This window comes from Clinocottus analis, unplaced genomic scaffold, assembly GCF_023055335.1.
Source record: "Clinocottus analis isolate CAN_PGR_092001 unplaced genomic scaffold, fCliAna1.0.p SCAF_5, whole genome shotgun sequence".
Lineage (NCBI taxonomy): Eukaryota > Metazoa > Chordata > Actinopteri > Perciformes > Cottidae > Clinocottus > Clinocottus analis.
Genome location: NW_027176207.1, coordinates 2,491,470 through 2,508,896, shown reverse-complemented (window position 1 = coordinate 2,508,896; position 17,427 = coordinate 2,491,470). Strand labels below are relative to the sequence as shown.

The 17,427-nt window shown below is 46.8% G+C and overlaps 1 protein-coding gene across 2 annotated transcripts in view; it reads right to left on the bottom strand.

Moving 5' to 3' along the window:
* Positions 1-2,645: 2,645 nt before the first annotated feature.
* Positions 2,646-17,427, bottom strand: part of LOC137803003 (vacuole membrane protein 1-like) — a 55,497-nt gene continuing 40,715 nt past the window's right edge. The window contains exons 11-12 of one of the 2 annotated variants that reach the window (XM_068601246.1): positions 6,865-6,967; positions 2,646-5,620 (exon numbers count right to left, since the gene is read on the bottom strand). In XM_068601246.1, the coding sequence (XP_068457347.1) occupies positions 5,462-5,620; positions 6,865-6,967 (262 nt within the window). In that variant the 3' untranslated portion in view covers positions 2,646-5,461. Of the gene's footprint in view, positions 5,621-6,498; positions 6,968-17,427 lie in introns of those variants that run through there. The other variant, XM_068601245.1, reaches the window with a different exon arrangement.

Here is a 17,427-nt window from a genome sequence, read left to right as displayed (position 1 = left end):
CAGTTTTGAAGCGTTGCCTGATTTGCATCTTGGACAGAAATTGCACACCGCGCAGTCACAGAATTGGCACGCTCGCGAAGCCGCGTGAGACATTCCTGCGTAACACTTCGGAGACGGCGTCGTGCCATGACACAGGAACCTGCGTTGACACGTGAAGCTGTGCTGCAGCCGCACTCGGCACCTGCGGAGTGAAGTCCATACCGTTGGATTTCTAGCATTCCAAAGGTTTTACTCAGTGACGTCCTCTCACATCAAAGGCTCCTGGCTGTGTGTGTGCGTGTGTGTGAGAGACTGTTAGGTACATTGCTCGAATTTTACGCCCACTCTACTCTCAGGCATGCTGCTGCTGCTGCTATAGTCCTACTGGAGCAGTCACACCCCCTGTGTGTTTTATGACACACTTTAATGATTTGCAGTTTCTTTGGTGAAACTCAAAAGGGGAGAAACGAAGAGGCACGGCGCGCCATGAGGCCGGTCTCTGACTCCTCTCTGTCTCGCTGTGACATGCAGACACACAAAGATCATTCGGGGGAAAGGTTGCGCAGAGTCAAATTGTGCTTTTTGTTTTTGGGATAAGCAAAAAAAGTTTGGGATCTTTCCCTCCGGAAGCAACTTCCTGAAACAAAAAACAAAGCTTAAAGACGACGAATGATTTGTGCCGCTGTTGTAGAATTCTACTACGACAACAAACACACAACACGACTTGGAGTTTAACTCTTTGAGGAAGGCCCAAGAGCTACAGATGTGTGTGTGTGTGTTTCGTCACAGCGCTCTGGCATTGCCACCTGGCACCAGCCATGAGGCTGTCTGCCCCGCTGGCACCGTGTGGGCAGGAACAGCAGATGCTCCAGCCTAACTATGCTCTGTTAAAATACCGACGCATAATTTAGTTCAACACAGCCCAGCGAGATGCGTTTTATTGTGTCAAACTCAATCTGACAAAACGTACTTTGTTACATAGTGATGGTTTTACTAATATATTTCAGGCCCTTGTAAATCACACAACAACAGAGGCCAGCCGAGCGCCTGCTGAAGGAGTTTAGCGAGACGCTCTTTGTGAATCGCTCGAGTGATCTAATTCAAATGAGAGCAATAATATCTCCTCTCAGATGAAGTGAGTTATGAAGGGCTTGAAGTCGCTGATAAGCTTGTTTGATCTCGGCACGCCAAAAGCCACACTAAAGGAAACAAAGGCTTTCGGAGCCGGGGCTTTACAGTAACCACAGTTATGTTGTGTCTGTGTGTGTGTGTGTGGACAGATACCCACACACATTAAGCTGACATTATATTTATTCGGTTGGACTTTTCCATTATCCATGCAATCAAACTACAATGAACTTCCCAACAGTTTGACATCAAACTGTGTGATACCGTGAACTGGAACTTTCCTTTTATGAAGAAGCATCTTCCTCACTCCGCTGTGGTCCCGCCTGCCGCCCTGACTGCTACTCACAAAAACAAAAGAGCTTAATGTGATCTTGAATTATTATTTTTTTAAGTAGAGGGGGGGGGAGGAATCCCTTTGTAAGCATAATTTAATGAGACAGAGTGTGAAAGGAACTAAGTGGATAACCAAATGCAGAGTGGGATTGTGGGTGGTGGGTGAAGTCAGCGATATATCAGCATCCCTCGGTGGTTAGCCCGCTGACAGGGAGGGGAGGGGGGCGGGGACTCCAGTGTGAGTGACAGTAAAGGAGGTGGGGTATGTGTGTGTGGGGCGCACCAGTCTCAACTGTACATGTACAGCAGATGGAGAAACCAGACTGAGAAAGAGAGGAAGGACAAAAGAAGAGTCATTATTTGAGCACTCGTCCCCCAGCCTGTTTGGACAGGCAGGATTTGCATGTTGGGTTTTTCAGGCAGAGCCCCGGGGCCGGGTGGGGTAGGTGGTGGAACATGTCGTCTTCGCGGCGCTCGGGCGTGGCCGCTCTGGGAACAGGACTTCCTTCCGACAGGTGCTTCTTCGCACGGGTCACGCCACTGACCCCGGGACACAAAATCACAGTAAACCCCCCACACACGCCACTCGTTACCGCGTACCCACACACACCAGATCTGAGGTCAAAATGACCTCAATCACATCGTCATGAAGTCAATTCAAAGCACCGTGTATTAAGTTTGACATGTATCGAAAGGATTCATCTACGAAGCTGTGCAAATGTGTGTGAAACAACAGCAACAAAACATAATGTATTTAGTTTATAGTTATTTTGCTGTCATTCATTTCATGGCTCGTCCCTTAAATTTAAATCAAAGTAAACGTTTCATATAAGAAGCCTATTTTAAAATGGTAGAATCATTTTGCAACTCCTCCTTCACATTATTATGATTTATTAATGCAGATGCACTATCTAGTTTATGGTGATAAGTGTTGCATTTAAATACGAGCGCATAAGTGGAGCTGTATATTCACAGCTCAGCGTCATGGCTGAGCGTGGAGGTGACGTCAGTGTGGAGAGAGAAAATCAGTAATGCGATGACCGTTTGGATGTGAAACACTAGACGGGGGAAATTGGAGTTGTTTTGGACTCGGGATCCGTCTTGACCCTCTTTCTCGGCTGACATGTGAGATTCTTTGGAGGCCTGCGGGTCAACACCCGCCCAGCGCGGTCGAGACTCATCACAAAATGAACAGAATCCTCTTTTCAATGGACTTTATTTATAGTGAAAGCACATGAGAAAACATTACATACATACCTATCAAATAACCACGATACAGATATATTAGACAAAGAATAGAGGCACTTACACTTCAAAATATAAACAGAATTTCTAGACAAACACACACACACACACACACACATTCAGACAGGCGTGCCAAAAGGGGGCTCCCTTATGGAACAGGACATCTTGAAACTGCCAAGAAAAACACTCTCTAAGCCAGTGAGCCATTCCAGTGTTATCCAATGATTTTTGCTTTTATGACCAGGGAAAAGTTGTACCCTTTTGCTCTGTTTGAGACAGGAAAAAAAAGAAAAGAATCTAAAATAAAACTTGAAGCTTTGCGGCAAAAGTATCCGCTGGTCAGGCAATAATTTTCAGCTTTGTATAATTACCAATTTGTGGCCCTTAGAAAAACATCCCCTCAAGAGAGTTAGTTGTTCCAATAAAATGCAACCTCCTTTCAAAAAAGTTTTTTAAAAAAAAGTGTGCATTGGGCAACAGAAGAAAGTTCTCAGTAAAAGAGAAGAGGGAAGTGTGAAAGGGAAGGGGAGCGCTGGGTGAGCACTGCGTGTACCATACCTAGGACTGTGTGTCACAATGTGTTGTGTTGCAATAAGGTGTGTGCTGTCTGGATTCTCTGGAAATTCAAGAGGACAGAGCCAACTCACACACACACACACACACATACGCATATACAGAAGTACTCTATTGACAGCACTACATCTGCATTTGCAAACATGCGAAAACACAGTTCCCCACATGAAACCACATTAAAAAAAAAAAAAAACCCTCACGGACGTCAGCATGGAGGGAAATAAACAATAGACTAAATGTTACTGACGTTTCACAAGCGGTTGGGATTAAAAAAAAAAAAAAAAGGAAGTGACATCGCAGCAGCACACACCTCTAAAAATGGGAACTGATGCTAACGGAGACGATGGCAATAACAAGGAGGACAAAACAGGATGCTGGTCAGATGAAAGAGCCCGAAATGTCAGACAGCCTACAGACTGTTGTCGCCTTGCAATCTTAAACAGCCAACACCAGTCTGATAAGCTATCTGACAGGCCGAGAGAGTGACGGACATGCCTGAGGACGTACGCATGTACGGGAACACGACAACGATGGGAAGAGGGGGGGAGAAAAGAAAAAAGAGAAAGAGAAAAAAAATCCCTGATCCGACTTACCATGACAGGATGAAAGAGATGTGAATGTTCTGACTAGAGCTGGTGCGGAGCACAGGGTTCAGCTCGCTCAACAGTGCCCCTCTGTTTTGAATCTACTCGAGTGATTCGTCTCCTGGCTCCGTGACTGAGGCAGTGCAACGAGTTCATTCGAAGGTTCAGCCGAGGTAACGGCACAGACGCTTTTCACTGTGCGCTCGAGGGTTCTTTTTTCTCTCCCTCCCTCCCTCTCTCTCTCTCTCTCTCTCCCTCCCTCTCTTGCTTGCTCTAGCGCCCACTGTGCTCAGTCCAGCGTAGCGCAGCGGCGGCGGCGGCGGCAACAGAGAGGGGAGAAGAAAATAGCACATTTCTCTAGCAATTATGGAAGAGGGAAAAACATAAAAGGTACCGCATGTACCGAGGGAGCCAGCTGACGTTATCCGCCGAGCAAGAAGAAAGAAAGAAAAGAAAGAATCCTGTGAAATGCAGAGGGATGCTCGTGCGATGGCAAACGGGAGCTTTCCAGTCCTCATCGGAGGTAAAAGAGGATTAAAATGATGAATACAAAAAGAGAAGATAAATGGAGGTGAAGACAAAGAAAGACACTTACCATGACACAGCCTGCCTAAGTTAAATGAGCAGCTACTGTCGGCGACACTAAAGACTTCCAGGCAGTGCCGGTCTATTAGTGGAGCCAATCTGCTGAAATCCATAAAAGATAAAAGGGAGCGCAACAAATGCGGCGGTTACACAAACCCAACCTACTATCTCCCTCTCTCTCTCTCTCTCACACACACACAGACACACACACGCGCACGCCGCCGTGGATCTGATTCAATACGCGGCTGCATCTGGTAAAGTAGCCCCGGGCTGACTCATGTGCTCTCTTCCTGGAAGCAGAACAATAAGGGGGCAGACAAAGGGAACGGCGGGGTGATTCATGACCGATTTATCATCCCTCATCCAAAAAAAAAAGTACCTTGTTGAGCTTCGCGGCGCACACAAAAGAAGCGGTCAACCTCAAGCCCCGCCGACAGTTTGAAACGTCATTAACATCTCCTGCGACTGACTTGGAAGTCATTTACACAGTCTGTAACGCAGTCTTAACAATAAACAAGCTAAAATAGAGAATGCATAAATAGGTTATTGAATAAATAACTCACTTGACAATCAAAAGTAACGATCTTAGCTTAGTCACATAAAGTGAAGTCAAGGGACGAACGGGCCTCGCTGAGGGGAGTCACGGCTTCTTCTCACGTGCTCGGCAGCTTGACGAGAGCACCGACGCGCACGTCCAAAAACAACGCAACAGCTCGCCTCACACGCGTCCCAACAGGCAACCTACCTTTGCAGGGAACAACAGCGGAAACCAACTACCAAAATGCAAAGCCTTCACAAAAAAAAAGAAGAAAAAAAAGAAGCAAAGTCAATGGAAGTCCAAGTTCAACATAAACATGTTGCTACAATAACAAGAGGGGGAACCAGTTGGATGAAGGCTGATACTTGGCTTCAGACGATGGCGCGGGGAGGTTTTACCAGCCGGGGAAAAGGGAAGAGAGAGCTGGAATGAGTGTACGGATTTGTCGGTTTTTGAAGTTGATGGTCGGACCGTGATTTTTGCTATCTGGCTATCTTCACTCCGCTTTGCCCTCCGAGCGCTTGTCCTGCTGCTGCTGCTGCTGCTGCCTGCGCTTGCCGTAGCTCTGGGCCATGGAGTTGACAATGGAGCAGACAAAGAAGCATACCATGATGACCACAACCTTCTCAAAGAGCCACGGCAGCCAGCTCTCCTCCTGTGCCAGGAACCACAGTACGAACAGAGAGAGAGAGAGAGAGAGAGGGGAGCTGGGTCAGTAAGTTGAAGGCCCTCCCTCCCTCCAGTCACCCCACACCCTGCTCTCCCCTTCTGCTCCTGATGCTGTAGGCTAGGTGGGGATCCAGCTCCATGTGCAGGACAGATAGAGATCAGGGGTAATAAAACACGCGGCAGCCCCCGCCGTCCTTCCCCTCCCAACGCCCCCACTGACCCCGGCCTGCCTCCGCCGAAGTTAAATTGCCTCGCTTCTCTCTCTGCTGTAACTGCGGGGAGGCTCGAGTTACAAGAAAAGAGGAACATTGTTCTCGAAAAAATGCCTTAATCTGTCCTTGTGCAACGCAAAAGTTGATCCTTTTTTTTTTCCTTCTCTTTCTTCTTCTCGCGCATAAAAAAAAATCGTTTTCAATGAATCAGCGAGGGCAAAAGAGAAAGAGAGGGAGCGAGAATTAGAAAAAGCCTCGAAAAGAGAAATCGGCTACAGCTACAACTGGCTCTTTTTGTTCGAGACAGGGGGTTTTGATGGATTGTCACTGGCGAAGCCGGGGCCCCCGCCCCGCTCCACAGTCAGTGCTGGGTTCAGGCGGGGCATTGAGTGCAAGTGTGTGTATGTGTGACACATTGGGGAGTGACCACACTCACACACACACACACACACACACACACTCCCCCCATTGGTAAGATGGAGCATGAGTCAGCACGCCCCGCGCTACAGTAGTACAGTTCAATACAGCGAGCGGAGCCAGACCCCACACTGGCCCCTCTCCTCCTCCTCCTCTTCCTCCTGCTCCTCCTCCTCCTCCCCCCTCCTCGCCTCCCTCCCCTCCCCTCCAGCCCGCCCAGTGCAGCGCTAACCTACTCTGTCATTCTGGCCCTAAACAATCTGTAATCTACTGTATCACTGCAGGTTGTAGTAAAGTCCACAGCGTCAACATTTCCCTTATAAACATGGAATTAGCTTTGAAAAATATACACGAAAACTGATTATTTATTTTTTTTAAATCTGAAAGCACATGGTTTAGGCAAAGAGGTTGGAATATAAAAAAAAATAGGTCAAGGGATATAAAAAGGAAAGATAAAGATGAAGAAAGCAACGGAGGACAAAAAAAATTGGAGGGAGAAGGAGCGAAAGAGGCTAAAGTAAGGGGGCCGCATTCTTGTCTTGGCGCGCACACGTGAATGAATAGAGGCTGTGAGCCGGGGGCCCGAGGCCCCTGTACTTACAGTTGGGATCCCCTCTCCGGCGTGATGGTGCAGCTTGGCCTTCTGGGCCTCCAAGTACTCCCTGAAGGGCTTCTGCAGTGCCGCACCCAGCAGTGGAAGAGATCTGCCTCCACCAACAGAGAGAGAGGAGGAGGAGGAGGAGGAGGAGGGGAAGGAAGAAGAGAGGACAGGGGAAGGGAAGAGAGCGGGGGAGGCATGTGGGGAAGGGAGGGAGAGAGAGAGAGGGGGGGGCACAAATCACGTCACATCATTGTTACTCACCAGCCCAAGGGCAGCAACAAAGGGAGGCACGCTGTCCCGTGTCCTGTACAGTGTCGGTCTCCCCTCGTCTTCCTCCCTCCGAGGAGAGAGGAAGACGAGGGGAGAGCGAGCGAGCGGCGAGCGGCGAGTGTGACCGCGCTTCACCCGCTCATCCCCGCACGGACACAAGCGCACAGACAGAACAGTGTGCAGCGGCTTTAGGAAACAGTGCTGCTGGGAAACGAAACAACAACAAGAAGAAAAAAAAAAGTGAAAATGAAAATACACAAAAAAAATTGACCAACAAAAAAAAAAAAAGAGGCATAAATAAAGTTGGCCGGTCCTCGTGCAGCAGCAGCCGCGGCAGCAGTAGTCACACACATTCTCCAGCTCCGTTCTACTCTCTCTCTCTCTTTCTCTCACACACATACTCGGCTTCCTCTCCCTCACACACACACACACACACACGCACACACAACGGTGAACCCGTTCAACTCCCCTGCAGTGCCTCTTCTGCCTCTGCAGCGAGGAGAAATGAATGACTTCTCAGAACTCTCACATTTATCACAGGCGGTTCCTGTAAGAACTGGTTTCAGCCAATTAATGAGGAAGTGAGTCGTACCGAGCTGTGTCATCACTGGCTGAGAGATCTGGGGGGGGGGAGGGATGGGACGGCCCACCGAGGGGGAGGGCGCTCCTTGTAAGACGGCCCATATTAGGAAACCCTTTTACAAGATTTAGCCACCAACTACAAGCATACTACTGAACCCCCCCCCCCCCTCTTCACCCCCCCTCACCCCACCCCACACACACACACACACTCAACGAAAAAAGACGCAGAGAATGCCCTGGAATAGCGAATCAGTGGCCCATCCCGAGGCTGGAGTTTGTGATTAATCACTAAACAAATACATGCTAGAGAGACCGTCGCTTCTTCTGTATTTGGGGCAATTCGACACAATCCAGTCAATTGCATCCCGCGTGCCATTGTTTCACAACTTTCCTCGTGTTTCCACCGGTGCGTCTTTTGTTCGCGTCGTGGAGGAGGAGGCGTCATCAAAGGTTTCGAGAGCAGGTTTGCGGGGGCAGACGTGTCACATACGGTTGAGTTTATGGCTGATAACTTTCTCTGAGGGAGGCAAAGTCATTTCCGTCCCTCTCCAACCTCCCCACACACACACACACACACACACACACACCTATGCTACGCTTAGGAAAACTACAGATTGTGTTAAATGATTGGGTGTATCACAAGGAAGCCTTTTAGTAATGATTAACTTCATACGAGGTAATAGATATCCTACGAGTGAATGGGCAAAGCAGACAGGAAGTCTAACAGATGGATCACGCTTAAATTACACAATAGAAAATGGTTAGGACACACGGTATCAAAAATCAAGCTGGGTTTTTTTTGTGTTTTGTTTTGGAGGGAAACAAAGCCTCTCTTATTCCCATCCCCCCACGTCACACATCACACAACCCCTATCATCATCTACACAAACAGAAAACTTAGCAAACTCATTCAAAAAAGATATAACCTGGATGAAGAGATGAATGTAAGTTTGCACAAGAAAGAGAAGGACCAGAAAACATAAAAGGGGGGAAATCCACGAGTTCAGCAGATAAAAGTAAACAGGCAAAGGACAAAGAGCGAGCGAAAGGGTTTTGAGAAATGGCGGGCGAATCATCTCCTACCCGATGAGCAATACTGAGTCATGAGCCCAGCAAATCCACCAACAAAGAGACTGAAAGCTAGCAGTCTAAAACACGTTTTAATGCCTCGCAGTCGGGACAGTCTCTCGCTCTTTCCATTAAAATATCTGCTGATTTTCTGCGTTTTGGGAATATATTTTCACTTTCTTCAGAGGGTGTTGTGAAAATGGTTGGATTTAAAGTTGATCATGATTTACCACCAGTGAGTACCAGCGCTTAAAGAAGTACAGAGTATTATCTTTGTCTTGAGATAAAAAATGAACCTCTTTTAATGGAGTGAAATGAGAGATTTGTGTAACTTGTGCATGCATTAAATATATGTAATAAATATGATCATGTACAGCGGTTGATCTGAATGTTGAGTCAAAGTTTGGACATTTAAAAAAAGGATTTTCACAGTTCTCTCTAAGTTGAGTCGAGGCAAGGGAGGAAAAAAAAACTACAAGCTGAAAATTACAGCAGCCATTAGATGTAATTTGGCAAACAATGAGCCTGAAATATTTACTCTGCTGCTACCGAGCAAACATCACAAACTGGTTTGTTAAAGTTGAAACTTTAAACAAGACTAAAAGAAAACTCCTCGCCTGAATCTTTCTTCACTGGCGAGGCTCAAAAACACTGAAACACTGAAACATCCTTCAGTTTGAACTAAAGTATTTACAACATTTAAAAAAAAAAGCCCCTTTACTCTGATTTACAAGCTCTGGACACATTTCTGTTGTAACTCTGAAGACTAATTTAGAACAAAAGATGATCATATCGAGCATTAATTGGTTTGAAATAATTATATATATAATTATATATATATATACATATATATATGCAGAATAATTTATCAGATTTAATAGTTTATTATATGAATAAAATACACGAGTCATGCTGAAATAAAGCGCTTGGCCTTTGATTGTATTTATTTAGCTGAAACTGATGTGACATATATGTGAATAAAATGACATTAAAAGTATTGTTTTACCATTTTGATAATTTATAAAGGCAGTAAAGGACAGAACATGATGATGGATGTTCACATGAATCAATGCTGTGAGTGAATTTAAATAATTAACATTAATAAATGTATTTTGTATGAGAATAAAAAGTCTATCAAACAATATAAATGTACACAACTAATTGCAAAGTATTAAAAAAAACCCATTGCAGTTCATCTGAACAGTTTTATAAAAATGTGACTCTTCTTCTGAAGAAAACAAATAGTTCAAAAGGTTAATAATTAAAGTTAACATGGAGGTGGTTTATAACCATAAAAGCCTGCACGTGCGCATCCTATCAAACTTTATTACAGTTGTTTTCCAATTGACTGAATTACTTCCAGAAGTTGTTCAAAAATCATCAGCTGGACGTGCCGGTGTTACAAAAATGACTCGCAGCAAATATATGTGGCGTAATATCAGCAACACATAAGTGTGTTTCATACAGACGCGCAGAGAGGGAAACATGAGCAGTGTGTGTTCAAATTATGTTTCAATCAATATCAGATTTGGTGACATTTAGAGTTGAAGATATTGAGAGCAAATGATTGAAGGAATGTATTAAATATAGCAGTTAAAAATGTATTAAGACCCTTGTTATCTAATATAGTAACTCAAAGGAAAAGTTATAGCAGAGGTGTTATAGAAATGAACAAATATAAAATGTCTGTGACGTGTGAAGAGCTGAAACTGCTGGATTTTAATGTTGATGCAGGAAAGAGACGGCAGTTGAAATAAAACAGAAAATACACACAAAATTGTGATTTTCCGACCGTCCACACACACTTTATTTTGTATTAAAGTGTGCAAAGCGACTGATAAGAGGCGGAATATCATTTCATCTCGGAGTAGATTCAAAGTAGATTCAAAGTAGATTCAAAGTGAGCCACGTCCTCTTTTTCTTTTAAACACAATTAAATAAACTCTCCGTCCTACAAAACCATCCAACTAATCAGTTTCATATTTTTTTTTAAGTCACTCAGTACATCTGTGCAACACAAACACAAATTGTTTGACAATTTGCATCAGTGTGTTTGGCCAAATTCAACAATGCTGCATATTTCCAGCACTTAACAAATAAACAATAATAATAAAAGTGCAATAAAAGCTCATTTCTACATCAGAGAAACACTATTTGTGTTTGTAAGAACAAGGAGATCTGCCCCCCCCCCTCCCCCGTCACACACACACACACACACACACACACACACACACACACACACACACACACACACACAGAGTTTAAAGTATGAATATTTTATTTATTTAGACAGAAGCAAAATCCTTTTGAAAATAGAGACAACATAATTCTAAATATTAAAAGGTTAATGAAGGTGTGTGACACCTGCATCCATCATCAACACAAAAGGACTCATCGCCTCTTTAGAAAAGAATATGTAAAAAAAAATACATTTACCTGCAGTCACCTGCGTTTTTCTGACAAAGAAAAAGTAGCACACACACACACACACACACACACACACACACTTTGTGTACACAGCTTTGCTGCAGGGCTGCTGGCCATAAAGGTGCAAACAGCATCATCTGCTCCATATTTCCATCTTTAACAATTACAATTCGGGACCAAAAGCTACACATCCATCCATCATCTTCAATGATAGATGGAGTACAAAAGTCATATATATATATCTGCAAAAACCCAGCACAGGACAGTTCTAGAAAGAAGGCCCCGTCTGCTCGTTAACCCAGAAAAGATGCTATCTTGCTTTAATAATCAGGGAAGAAATGACGGGGAGATATGCTTTAACTAAACAAGGAGATATGGATGGAAAGCCCCACATCTCTCACCTTCCTGCGGCCATTTTATCACAGTGAAGGGTGAATTTGTGAGGGCCGCGTCAGCCTCTCATCATTTTTTTAATGAACTATCACTTCCTGCTGCTGTTCGCGCAGCGTGGAGCGTGTTCAGGCGTCCCGGGTCCGTTTTGTGAAGTCTAAATTCCACAGGGCATGAGTCAGAGGCGACCTCTGACCCGTCTGCCTCCTTCTGACGGCTGCCACCTCCACTGGCACTTCAACACACACACACACACACACACGCACACATAAAAGTCACAATTTTCTTGTTCTCTTTTCGCTAATGAAATCCCCAAACGTGCGCACGTCCGCGCACACGTGCCCTCGACGTCCTGAGGGGATGAAAGAGAACAAGGGCTCACATGACAGCCAAACCCCGGCCAGGTCCAACTGGTTACGACACCATCACAACAACCGCTTAGGCAATCGCTCGTGTTACCCAACGTTCCACAGGGCCACAGTTCACACCTAACACAACAACACAGACGCCGCGAGACGCACACGCACACTGCGGTTAGGCGGCGCTCTGACCCCCGAGGTACTGAAACTCTGACCTCGGCGCCGTCTCTGTGCAAAAACACCGGCGCCTCGACTCGTTCCTGTTCGTCAGCTCGCGGCCCGATGAATGACTACCGCTGCAATTAGGTTTTATTAAGTGTCAGAATGATTAAATAATGGAATTATGGGAGGAGGAGTGTCTTCTACTTTATTGTGAGGAACATTTTGTTTCACGTGCAAATGCTGTAAGGTAATATCTCTCTCTCTGTGTGTGTGTGTGTGTGTGTGTGTGTGTGTGTGTGTGTTCCTCCTCCAGTTCAACCGGACTTTTTTCCCAGTGACTTCATCACTTAAGCATGGAGCCCACTCCTGGACGGAGATCCCCTGCCCAGTGTGTTTATCACATCCCCTCTCCACAGACATCTGTGTCAGCCACACACACACACACACACACATACACACACGCCCACACACCCAAACACGTGTGCACAAGCTCGGACACATGCGATCCTCTCCGGTGCCCGCAGTGCTGCCAGGAAATCAGGGGGCACCAATTATAGAAGTCTTTTATTATTTCTCTCACTTCCCAGACAGCCACATAAAACAGCCCTCCGACCCTTAAGAGCCCCCCCCCCCCCGCCCCTCCCCCTCCTGGTCAGGGGGTTGCAGGGTCACTGTGTCACCAGGCCTTGACCTGTTCAGGGCCGCTGAGTCGGATGTGAGCGGAGACGCATCCAGACGAGTCACGCTGCTGCTTGTGGAGCGGCAGCGACAGGCGGCCTGGAAATAGACGAGGAGGAGGAGGAGGAGGAGGAACAGAAGAAGAAGAAGGTGTCGGGCCTCGCTGGTACCCCAGTGTGTCCGTCCATCCTCTGATGTCCCGCTCGCAGCAATGGCCGCCGCGTGAGATCGACGGCGACGTTGCTTCCCATGTGTATAGGCCTCAAAAACCAGCTTTGTTCCAGCAGCCAGTGAACTTTATATTAATTTATATTTATAAGAGCACTGATCTGGAGCGCTGAGTATTTTTTATCATGTTTGTCTGTGTTTGTGTGTAAGGTATGTTGAGATGGAAGCATCATTTTCTACTGTTCTTCTATTGTTTTCTACTACTGTTAAACTAAGTCTACTAATAAAGTAACCAAACCAAACCAAAACCCTCTTTTCAGATGAACGCCGAATGACCCGGTGATGACCGCGCCCGCTGTATTCTGACTTAAATGTACATGTCGTTAGTCACAAATTGGAAACTCTGCAGCAAATCAGAGAAGTGAAACAGACGTTAAATAAACGATGGCGGAGCTCTGAAACACACCAAAGAGTCAAGGTCACGAGGTGGAATACGGCTCTTGAGCTGAAGGAGAACTTGAGACCGATGCGAGCACGTCAGTAATCCAACACAGCGGGTTAGCCAGAGCGCACAAAGGTGTGTGTGAGGTAGTTTTTTTCAGCATACAGTACACTGTGGGACTGTCTGCGCCTCGACGCTGTGACACGCCGCTCAGACAACCACAAAGGTCACCACCTATAAAAACCACAGAGGCTGTACGTCATCCACCTCACGACTGCACCTTCTACTTCTGCTCTGTGAGGGACTGCTTCACTAACCAGGGAAGGAAGTATTCAACGTTAAGACCGCAGCGAGGTCAATTCAACCTGCGGGGTTTTGCAACAAGGTTTGCACATCGCAAAAAGCAAAACAGTTGTCAAATTGCCAAAAGGGATTGTAGCTATCGGATGAAGTTTCTGATCAGTTGTACCTGAAGTAAAGGTTAAATTTGAGTAGCTGCAGAGGTCGAGGTGATGTGAAAAGTCCCTGATGTCCTGATGGAGGCTTCACGTGCTGAACAAAAAGCTAAATACTACATCCTTTAACACTAAAACAGTTAAACTGCGTGAATGTGATTCACAATCTCGTCCTAAGATTCAGTCAAAGGACAAAAAAATGTGTTCACGTTGGTGAACATTTGAAGTTTGACGCAAAACAAAATCACAAGTAAATGATTTATGTGTGTGGGAACCTCCTCATAATCAAGATTCATGGCTGCCCCGGGTCTTCAGGTGAATCCACAACTGGACAATAGCGAGCGTATTCCCCCCCCGCGTACTATCTCTGCTCCCGCTCAGGTGATCTGTGGTGGATCTGGCTCATGGGGGGGGGCAACATGTCTGTTTTGACTGAGCTGTGGTGGAGAGAGAGAGGGGTCCGGCCTCTGAGTCAGGTCCTGTCTGCGATGACTCCTCTCTCACACAACACAGACGAAGACACACACACACACACACACACACTCGTGACAAATGGTGAAATCACACAGCACACGTTACGGCGATATCCCGGGATTCACCAAACAATACACATCCGGGCGGATGACGTCTCGCGCGGACTGTTTCCTAAAACAACACACAGGCCAGCTGCCACCCCGATGAATAAATACGTTCTGTAGTTTCCTCGGCGCGGCCCGAGTGTGTGCAGGGGCGACCCCATGAGCGAGAGAGAGAGAGAGAGAGAGAGAGAGAGAGAGAGAGACCGAGACCGGGACCCAAAACAAGTGAATCAGCGATGAATCGAGCAGAAAGTCCGCGACACCGGACCTGAGACCCATATTTGACCTCTCCCTCTCTCTTTGTGTCTTTCTCTCACTCACACAAACACACACATGAGGCACTCAGTCGAAGCAAAGCTACGATTACACTCAGATCCCCTCGCTCAATCCCGAATTGTGGGTCTTCTCCAGCGATTGGGATATCGTTCTTAACGAGCTTTTTGGCTCGGAGTCAAACCCTCCAGACTCGTTACTGCCTCTGTATTTCAGTCAGAGCTCGCGGGCCAAGGTAATCACACTGGAAGTGTGTGTTGGGAGGGGGGGGGGGGGAGAAAATGGACGCCCCGCCGGGCCTCGCGTTAAACTTAACAACGCCGTATAAAAAAGAGAGAGTCGGGCCCGCGACCTGCTGCTCCATCCCTCGCTCCGGTCCCGTCATCGCCAAAAGTGAGGCGTCTGAGTGTTTGAGGAGGGAAAGGGCAGGCCGTGGAAGGACTGATCAATGCCATCTTTGTCAGGGCGCTTCTCAGGTGACCAGCACACCCGGTGACTAAGAGGATCGAAAACACTCCCTTCTGGCAGATTGGCTTGACGGGAAGACGTTGCTCATATGGCTCAAGGAGGCTATTTATAGCATCAGTCATGAGACAAGAGGTGTGAGAAAAATACATTATTTTCAGCACATTCACACGTAAAGCTTGGACTGCGGTGCCCTTCATATTGTTGCACGGATATTGATTGATCGAGGGCTTCCTTGTCCTCAAATCGGTGCGTTTGGCTTCGCAGAGATGTACATGGTGACATAGGGAACATTCAAAAAAAATCCCTCCCTGCTTTCAACTCTTACAAGGCGACGCCACCGTTACCTTCAAGCCAGACAAGCCCACATTCAGCATGAAACCACACAAACCTAGTTTCTATATGAGCTCAGGGTGTGTGTGTGTGTGTGTGTGTGTGTGTGTGTGTGTTCAAGATGGGTGAACTTCAGTGGAAACAAGCAGTAACAGACGTTTCTCCCCTAACTCCAGTACTTTTACACGCACGCAAATAACTGCGCTACTGTGAAAACCCCAGAATAGCTCGCGTGGTTCTCGACTATTTCACTTCTCCAGTAACCCGACTTTACTCGAGACGTTGGACTGTTAACGTCCAGAAGAATTCGTCGCGACGTCCACGCTGGTAAGCAAGACGATAGATTCGGTTAAAGGATAAGTTCACAATTTTTCCAGTCTTCCAGGTGCCTGTGTTAAGATAAGATAAGATAATCCTTTATTAGTCCCTCAGTGGGGAAATTACAGGATTACAGCAGCACTGCTCACAAGTAAATACAGATTAAAAAATCACGTAATATAAATAAACAGTAGAACGGTAGTAAAACAAAATTAAAAATCAACAGTAAGACGAATATTAAATAGACAGATGGAATAAAAATGTGTCTAAAAGTACTTGAAGATACTTAAAAATGTGTATAAAAGTACTTAATGACCCAGGAGATGAATTAAAGTGATTTGTGCTCACAAGTGTTCAGCATGTTCAGAGAGCTTCGTGGCCTAATGGGGGCTCAGCTTATTATATTTAAGCAATAATACCTATTTTTCCTACTGTCTGAAGCTAATATGAGGCTTAGACAGACTGAGTTGCACAAATCAAGTGGTTATCTTCCAAAATTGGTCGCTTCAGTACAGAAAAACCAGAACAAACAGTGCACACTATGCTACAGCCTCCGAGTACCAGGCTACGGCCCACAACAACTGAGCCGTCACTCTCAGGGCGACGTCGCAAAAACATCACTTCAGGTTTCAGTGTGACCGCTGAGCGGCTCACGCTGCCCCGGGACGCCCCGCGGCGCCCCGCGGCTCTCCTCCCGGCCTCCCGCTGAGCCGGCCGGCCTGCTGTGGTCCTTTCCAATGCCGGCGGCCTCGTGTGGATGGGAACGGGCCATCTGCAGGGAGCCCCTTTGTGCTGGTAATGGACCTCCGGCCTTAGAGATGGACCGGCATGTAAATGGGTCCATTCTCATGGAGACGTGGACCGGTTTCCACCGGATGACCTTTTCAGGTCTCATCTCTTTCCTCTGTCCGCCGCATCTCAATGGCTTCCTCCCCGAGAGCCCGACAGCGACGGGTCCTCCCTCGACGCGCGAGTCCGAGGGATTTGTCGGCCTCAATGCAAGGACACGGAGAGCGGCCGACTCGGTCGAGGTGATGGATCATCGAGAGCAGTCGCTTTCAGTGTGAAGCCAGAAGATGAGATATAACAGGATTAAACTGTGATTGTGTCTCTGTTGTTGTCTCTTATTGACGCCCCCGTTTCCCCCTCCTCACAAACACAATCACCTCACACGTTGCTCGCTCCCAGACCTCGACAGAAACTTAACACGCATGTGAATCCTGCAGACAGATATTTTCCCCCTCTCTCAGTGGCATGAATCAGAGTTCAGCAAGTCACAAGAGATCAAACTCGGGGAACTGGAGGCCCGGACGGCGTGCCAAACCCAGGAAAAGCTCCCCGTCCCGTTACTGCGTCTGCAAAGGTGGATTTTCTGAGCTCTTCCTGCTGTACATCAGCACCTCACCGGCTGACGAAGCCCCAGCTGAGATAAGAAAAAGGAGGACAGGGAGGAGGACTGGGCACTGAGGAAGATAGATCTGTTGCCCTGAAATGATACGGAGCACAGCAGCGGAGGCTTTGTAGTCTGTTCAAGCGTATTGACCTCAGTTACACAAATATGTGTAGAAAACCAGCACGTTGTGGTTCAAGACTCT